The sequence below is a fragment of the Anopheles aquasalis genome, chromosome 3 (genome assembly GCF_943734665.1).
Source record: "Anopheles aquasalis chromosome 3, idAnoAquaMG_Q_19, whole genome shotgun sequence".
Lineage (NCBI taxonomy): Eukaryota > Metazoa > Arthropoda > Insecta > Diptera > Culicidae > Anopheles > Anopheles aquasalis.
This window is the reverse complement of record NC_064878.1, coordinates 1,680,001-1,687,500: the sequence shown is the minus strand read 5'-3', so window position 1 is coordinate 1,687,500 and position 7,500 is coordinate 1,680,001. Positions and strand designations below refer to the sequence as shown.

General features: G+C 49.5%; 3 protein-coding genes across 3 annotated transcripts in view; all 3 read left to right on the top strand.

Annotated features, from left to right (window-relative positions):
• Positions 1-669, top strand: part of LOC126578585 (tRNA (uracil-5-)-methyltransferase homolog A) — a 2,188-nt gene extending 1,519 nt beyond the window's left edge. Inside the window, exons 2-3 of the mRNA XM_050241288.1 lie at positions 1-271; positions 336-669. The exon at positions 1-271 is cut by the window's left edge and continues 1,050 nt beyond it. Of these exons, the coding sequence (XP_050097245.1) occupies positions 1-271; positions 336-625 (561 nt within the window). The 3' untranslated portion in view covers positions 626-669. The remainder of the gene's footprint in view (positions 272-335) is intronic.
• Positions 670-838: 169 nt separating this feature from the next.
• On the top strand, positions 839-2,632 carry LOC126578590 (beta-1,3-glucan-binding protein-like). Its single transcript, XM_050241297.1, has 2 exons — positions 839-1,840; positions 1,899-2,632. Exons 1-2 carry the CDS (start codon positions 844-846, stop codon positions 2,456-2,458), a joined length of 1,557 nt encoding a protein of 518 aa, XP_050097254.1. The 5' UTR covers positions 839-843; the 3' UTR covers positions 2,459-2,632.
• LOC126578587 (zinc finger protein ZFP2) overlaps positions 2,557-7,500 on the top strand; it is a 12,256-nt gene continuing 7,312 nt past the window's right edge. The window contains exon 1 of the mRNA XM_050241291.1: positions 2,557-2,723. The gene's annotated coding sequence lies outside the window, so the exon portion shown is untranslated. The remainder of the gene's footprint in view (positions 2,724-7,500) is intronic.

Below are 7,500 nucleotides of genomic sequence, written 5' to 3'. Positions count from 1 at the left end.
CACAATACAAGTGTGTTGGACATATGTTGCGGCACAGGCACGATCGGTCTTTGTTTCGCACGTCACTGCAAACAGGTACTCGGTGTGGACATCGTTCCACAAGCTATCGAAGATGCAAAGTATAATGCCGAACGGAATGGGATCGAAAATTGTAAATTTTACTCGGGGAACGCCGATGACTTTATCATGTCATTGATTCGCAATGCGAACATTGTACAGGAGCAAAAAGAATCGATCATCGCCATTGTGGATCCGCCAAGAGCAGGATTACGTAAGAACCAGCGAAGACTCCTCGGTGCAGCATGTATAATAATTTATCTTTATTCCTCTCCCAGATGTGCGTTCCATAACGCAGCTACGCAATGCACGTGGTTTAGACAAACTTGTGTACGTATCGTGTTCCCCGCAGAGCGCCATCAAGAACTGGATCGATTTAATGCGCCCCTGTTCGAAGCAGCTCCGAGGAGAACCTTTCGTTGCGCGAAAGGCGATTGCAGTTGACCTGTTCCCCCATACTCCCCACACGGAACTGGTGATACTGTTCGAGCGCGAACCCGAAACTGCCGATGATGTGCCAAGTGTTACGCCCTCCGTAGATAAAGAGGAAAATCCGGGAACCGTATGAAAAGAAGGTTGACTTTTTTAACAAATAAAGGATAGAATTATTCTCAGCTACACATGGCCTCTGTGTGTGCAACCTTACAGTGACGTCGGCGACGATGTTGATCTACATCGTGCACCTATTGTGCGGCGAGTTTTTCCCACGAGTTAGTGAGTGAGCAGCGGAATTTCCATCCGCTTTAAGTCGCCACTTAGTGATGAGCAATCGATGGAAGAGTCAAGATGGAAAAGTTTCTCCATTTCTTGTTGCCGCTGTTTAGCATCGCTGTTTGCAATGGTGATCCTCGACGAGTTGGTCGGTATCAACCTCCGAAGCCAAGGTTTGAGGTGTTTGATCCTCAAGGATTGATCGTGTGGATTAACGCCGACCCTGGGATAAGCTCGTTCACCTTTCACGGAAAGCTAAATCAACAGTTTTCCCAGTCCTACGATGTGGGCCGCTGGGCACAAACGATTACAAAGGTGAAAAATGGCCGATATTTGCTCATTGATCGCGAAGCGAAACTGGTGCCTGGTGATACAATTTACTATCGAACGATCATTGTGCGTAATGGACAAACGTATCGCACAAGTTCCGGAACATTCACAGTGCGGGAGTTACGACCAGCCTCAACTACCCCTGCGCCAGCCACCGGACTGACCTTTCGTTCCGGAGCCGACGACGACGATGATGATGATGACGATTATGGTCCTTTCGTCCAAGGAAGAAACGATCGGCGAACTAAAGAAGTACGATCAACAGCAACCCAAACCGAAGTCGATAATGGCATGGATGGGAACTGTTCGCCGGGAATTACGACTGTGAATGGCCGTGCCGTATGTTCAGGACAGTTGCTTTTCGAGGACCAGTTCAATGGACGTGCGCTGGATCAACGAAAATGGCGGCTGGAGAACCGCTTTGCTTCCGAGCCAGATAATGAGTTTGTAGTGTATGCTGATTTTAAGGAAAATTCGTATTTGAAAAGCGGAAATCTGGCCATCAGGCCAACGCTCTTTGAAGACAAATTCGGTCCTGGGTCAACGAACAATCAGTTCCGCTTTGCAGACGAGTGTACCGGCGATCGAAGCTCGCGTGATTGTATACGAGACACGAAAATTGATTTCGACATGATACCACCGATACTTACCGCGCAAGTGTCCACCATCAATAGCTTCCGTTTCACGTATGGAAAGGTGGTAATCAGGGCGAAGCTGCCACAAGGGAATTGGATTTTTCCACGTAAGTAACTCGTCCATTTTATGTTTGTTCATGTTCTAACGGTTCCGCCGATTTCCAGAGCTCTACCTCGTTCCATCGACGGATTACTACGGACGGGATCGATACGCCTCGGGGTTAATGCGTTTAGCGTTCGTGCCCGGTGGGCCTCGACTCACGAATCAGCTTTCTGGAGGATTGCTAATAAGTGATACCGAACCGTTGCGCTGCGCAAAGATGTGCACCCTGACCCGGGACAATCACTGGAACGCAGACTATCACGAATACGGTTTAAGGTGGACACCGGAAGGAGTGTGGATGGAAGTGGATGGTGAAGTGTACTGTTTCATAGACCCGGGTGAAGGCTTCTACCGGAACATCGAGTCGCAGCGTTCGCAAACCGCAAGGCTGTGGCGCTTAAGCGGCAACCGAATGGCCCCGTTCGATAAGGATTTCCATGTGGTGTTGGGTGTCGGCGTGGGTGGACACTACGATTTCCACCAGTTCGGGGAGAATAAACCCTGGAAGGATCTGGGGGTGAAGGCGATGTTTACGTTCTGGAAAGCGAAAGATCGATGGCAACCTACTTGGAGAACGAATAACACCTTAATGGTGGATTACGTGCGAGTGTACGGCGTGTAAAGGCCCCCGCGAATATTCAAATATTCCTGCGAACGTAACGGCCACCGTCGAGAGCGAACGGGATATGCGGTCCACGTTGCTGGCAACCCGGCGCGCTTGCGCAAAACGCAAACAAAAACAAAAACCTGCGGCTGTCAAATCAATTGTAGAAAAATAAAATCTTGATTTTTTGGTGCGACGAGAAATTCCAGTTTACGGGAAAATCATGGATAATCCGCTTTTACTACCATAAGTGCAGGAGACCGTTGGCCGTCCAGGATGTTCCGTAAGTAGTACAAGTGTCCTTGCTGTCCCCAGCGTTGGGGTCTTCCGGCGGAAACACACCCAACACTCCTTCGTGCGCACCGCCTCTGTGTTTCACGAGACGGGGATAAGGCAAAATAGGCATCGCATGCGGATATGTTGTCGAGTGATTCGGTTTTGGCAAAAGAAAGAAACTCTCTAATCACACCGCCACTGACCGGGAAGGATGGGCAGATTTGCAAGGTAAGTAAGGTAGATAGAATTTTGCAGCTGTCTTGTAGTGTGTTGGAAAAACGAGCGATCTTCGCAGATTCCAATCGAACAGAATTGATTGAAAATCGTGTTTTAGTTTTTTTTTAATTTCATTTTTTTCAACCAACAAAATGTGTACGAATAACAGCAAGTGTAGGGGGGCCAGCTGAAGGCGTAGCTCGGGTTAACCTGGCGGCTGCTGGCCGTATTCTTAAAATAGATCATTGCGTAAGCAAAATCGGATCCACGCTCTCCGCCTCCGAGTGAAGAAGTACGAATTCTAGACCAATTTCTCTCGCACACAACAAAAATGACCTTCTGCAGCGCGACCATCATGCCGTTCGCATCCCCAGCATAGACCCCTGTTAGGCCAGCAGCGACAGGCAAGGAACCTTGTAATCCTTATCAGCACCACCAACGACGGTGGGTTGGTGATTTTTTCCCGTTCCCAACTTGCTGCTCTCTACCCTATCACCTATCGCGCATGTTTCTTATCAGTTCCAAATAAAGGCAGGCCCAAGGAGAGAGAGAGAGAGAGAGGTGGCACAAAAGGGCGGTGGAAGGGCAATCGAGAAAAAGACTTCAATGCGCGCTGCTCAATCCGGCAGAAATTGGTCGCAAGAAGAAACGAAACTGTCTTCCACTGTCCATCCTGCATTCTAATGATCGTAGTAAGCTAGGAAACCCCAAAGGACTCTTAGGAAAAGCAGGCGAATATCTCGGTGATGCTGCGAACGCTTGACAGTACTCTCTAGTGACCGAATGTGAGAGAGTAAAATGATGCTCTTATCGAGTTCTCTGCAATATTTTTCCATGAGCAGCAATCATTTTCACGCCCATTTTATGTTCAAAAAATAATATCCTTTTCAAATTTGTGATTTGGCTACTTTTTTTTGTAGTAAATTGTGCCCAACGCTCGCGGGTTGTATAGCTTGAGTTGAATTAATTTATCTATCGGTGCTAGAGTTAATTAAACATGAATACGAACTCGTCGTGTCACCATCGTGCGGCCACGTTCGAGTCGCTCACTTATGAGGTGCAGCCCCGGTACACATACATTTGTGAAGACACACCAAACGGCAGCAGCAGCAGCGCCGTTTACTCTTATCAAATGTACGATTCGGTTTCATTAAACTACATAAGAAGCCAACACATTCACAGCGCCGCTTCTTGGCGAGCGAATGGCGGGAGCAATGTTTTCTTTTGGAGAAACGATCGCTGCGGTGGCGACGAAGGCGAAGGCGGAGGCAAGGCATGGTTTGTTATCTTGAACCGCGCGTGATGCGAGCAGATGGAAGAAGACGAACTCGAGAATGTGTTCAACCCTTGGTGTGGTGCAGACCGCGACCCATCATCATCATCATCATCATCCAACACATTGCTGGTGTTGGTAGTAGCATCCATTGAGAACGTGGACCACTTTGACTCCCGCGAGGGAAGCGCTTCTACTAACTCTCTTAATTAAGTGTCGTCGCTTACGATTCACGCACGCAAGCACGTCGCGATCGCGGCGCTGTACGCGCACAATCAACAACCGCCAACGAGGGACAATCGCATAGCATTCACGTGGTGTTGTGCAGCACACGACCGCAGGAAAGGGATCAGTTAGCTGTAGGGGGCACGCACACACTCGCACGATCGCCAGCGATCGTGTAGCGGGGGCCATCGTGTGTACAAAACCCAGAATAGTGCAGCAGGACTTCGTGAGCATCGTGCGCATGCTCCCTTCATTCACGAAGCGTCTCGGTTCTCGGCCGGAGCTGCCGGAGGAGGATCGTGGTGCAAGAACAAGATCGTTTTGAGTGTTCTGTGTCTGGCGTAGTTCGCATCAACGTGTTTAGTAGAATCGTCGGTCGTCCAGCGGTTCCGCAAGGTAGGTAAATTGTCCTTAGTAGATTAGTTCACATTATCGTTATCATGGTGTGCATGTGTGTTTTGTACGTGAGTTTGAGCGATAGTGATTGTTGCAATGCACTTTTGAATTTGAATTGCGGGTCCACAATCCATTCTCTACCACCACCGGAGTTAGTCGGAGTTAGTCGGATTATTCGGTAAGCGAATCGAATTTAGGAGTAATTATTAGAGTAACACCCAAGCAAGGTTGCCGATTGCCGATAATGAGCAATCACCCATAGGGTTAGAGATTGTTTTTTAGGTTCGTTGGTGAGTGATGCATTCAAATTCTTTCTTCGTTGCCATTCGACACGCCGCACCATGGCTCGGGTTGGTGGAAGAAGAAAGAAGAAGGTGTAGGGTAAGAAGAAATAGAAGCAGGCCGTGCCCGGGGGGCGCAGTAGGCGACCCGTTTTGATAAGAATGTTTACGCAAGCCCAATACACGCGTCGTCGTCGCCGTTGTTGTTGAGCGGGTTGCTGCGATGTACGCGCATCGAATCATCGTGCTCCGAAACGAAACGCTACACGCTGGTGACCTCGGAGACTTCAATAAAAGGTGCCTCGCCATTACTACCGAGGTGCCGCCGGAGTGATCCAAATTGTGCCTTTGTTACCGGGCTGTGGCGCTGCGCATCGGAAACATAATTCATGCGGATACTTCACGGAGATTCCACGGAGAACAACAGTAGGCCGCTCCGGATGATTCATCCTCTCGGTCGATTGGGAAGTTATTTTTAGAACTCATGCCGCAGCACTTGGGCAAACAGCGGAGAAATGGGAAGCCACGCCACGTTGGGCCGAGAGAATCATCCAAACCACAGCACACTGCGAACAAATCAAAATCGAAGAGGGCCGGTAAACGATCGGCAATGATTTCATCGAAGGAACCACAGATCAGGCACTCCCTCTCTCGGTTCTCGGTGTTTTGTTTTAAATCACTCAACCATGCTGCATATCGACGAATTATGCTAAACGCGGGAGGGACAAGGGAGGGTTGGAATGGGAAGCGATGCTGTCGAAGATGTTTCCCGTACGGCACACGAATACAGCACGCCAGCTTTTGACCGTTTGTGTTGGTGCGGGATGGTTTTGATTGTTGGTGCTGCTGTTCCGCGGCGCGAGCATGGGACAGTATGACGACTTCCTTTTTGCTGACACAAGCCATAAAGTCAACGTCGACGGGAGCACGGGCAGCAAGCAAACCCTTCTTTCATAATGCACGCCTTGGCGATCGCTGCGATGGTGGACCGGTGGACTAAAAGGGGGAAACGATCAAGATCTTTGGCCTCTTGAACAGCAAACAAACACCCGGCGGGAGTGAACTGTTGCGAGCGTTCTCTCCCCCTTTGCCCTCTAACCGCCGTTCCAGTAATATCGGGACAAATGAAGCGTAAAGATTTCAACGCAGCGCAACGCAACGCAGCGGAATCGTTGGAACTTATCCGGGAACGAATGGGTCAAAAAGAGAAAGAGGGCACTTCCGTCGCACGCCGTTGGTGCTCTTCAGTTCAGATAATGTTCTAGATCCCCGGCGTGGCCGCAAATGTGTTGCGCACATGTGACTTGAACGAAGGATGGCAACAAAGAGAAGCAGCAGCAGCAGCAGCAGCAGAGGGAAAGAGATCTTGATTGTTGCGGTCCGATTACAACCGAGCGAGCGAGAGTGAAAGGGCAAATGGAATCACTAATGAAGGATCGCAGGAGGCCAGCATAATGCGTTGCTGTTGTTGGTTGCTGGTCAGCATGCGCAGAAGGTGTTAGCATGCGTTTGTTTGTGGAGATCATTTTGCAGACCGCCGCGTATGTATTCTCGTGAAAAGCCAATCATTTCATATGGCTGGCTGGCCAGGGTTCCTCGCTCGCATCCCTCCCGTACGCGGGTTTCCAGCTTGGACCCATGTTGAAGTTATTGTTGCGTTCCGTGGTGCGGCCAGCATAATGCGGCCTATGCTAACCCGTATCGTCATGTGGCCTCCCGTGACAAACAAATGTGATGGTGGTTGAGAACGGGACGACCGGGATCCTGTCAACCATTGAAATCTCCGCTACTGCCATCCGCTTGTAGAACACGAACCTGGCACGAACAGTTGTTGAAAGTGTTTCAAAGCAAACGGAAGCTAGGACTGCGCTCGTTCGCGATTTCCTTTACTCCGTCCGACTAACTTCCGGTGGTGTGATGTGAGAATGCTGTATGTTTACGGTAAGTGAAATCCCTTTCTGTTGTCTTGTTATCTACAATTTAAATGAATTTGTCATTCCACTCCATTAATTGTGTCGCTCCTAAAATCCCTCCTTCATAGTGATTTCGTTTGGACGATGGATGAATCAACTGATCGAACGATCTTCCAAAGCATGATCTAAGGTTGGCGGGGTCAGAGATTCGGTTCTCTAGATAAAGGTGCTGTCAGCGCGGAGGTTCTGAACCCCTCGCCCTTATAACCGCTGGCATAAATTAGGAGGAATAGCAGGAGGCTACAACAGCAGTACGGTACAAGGCGGGTCAGCAACAGCAGCAGCAGCAGAAGGCACCAAAGTTCAACGTGACACCGGTGGTCCCAGTAACTGAAGCGCAAACCATGTCACCAACCTCCGCCGAGTGTCGTCGGAAATGTGATGCATGCATAATTCACGCAATTCAATTCGTAGCAGAAC

Excerpts from the sequence above, each read along its gene's own strand:
- LOC126578590 (XM_050241297.1), top strand. The coding sequence starts at position 844 with ATGGAAAAGTTTCTCCATTTCTTGTTGCCGCTGTTTAGCATCGCTGTT. Across the intron at positions 1,841-1,898 it reads AGGGAATTGGATTTTTCCAC|AGCTCTACCTCGTTCCATCG; the intron begins GTAAGTAACTCG and ends GCCGATTTCCAG.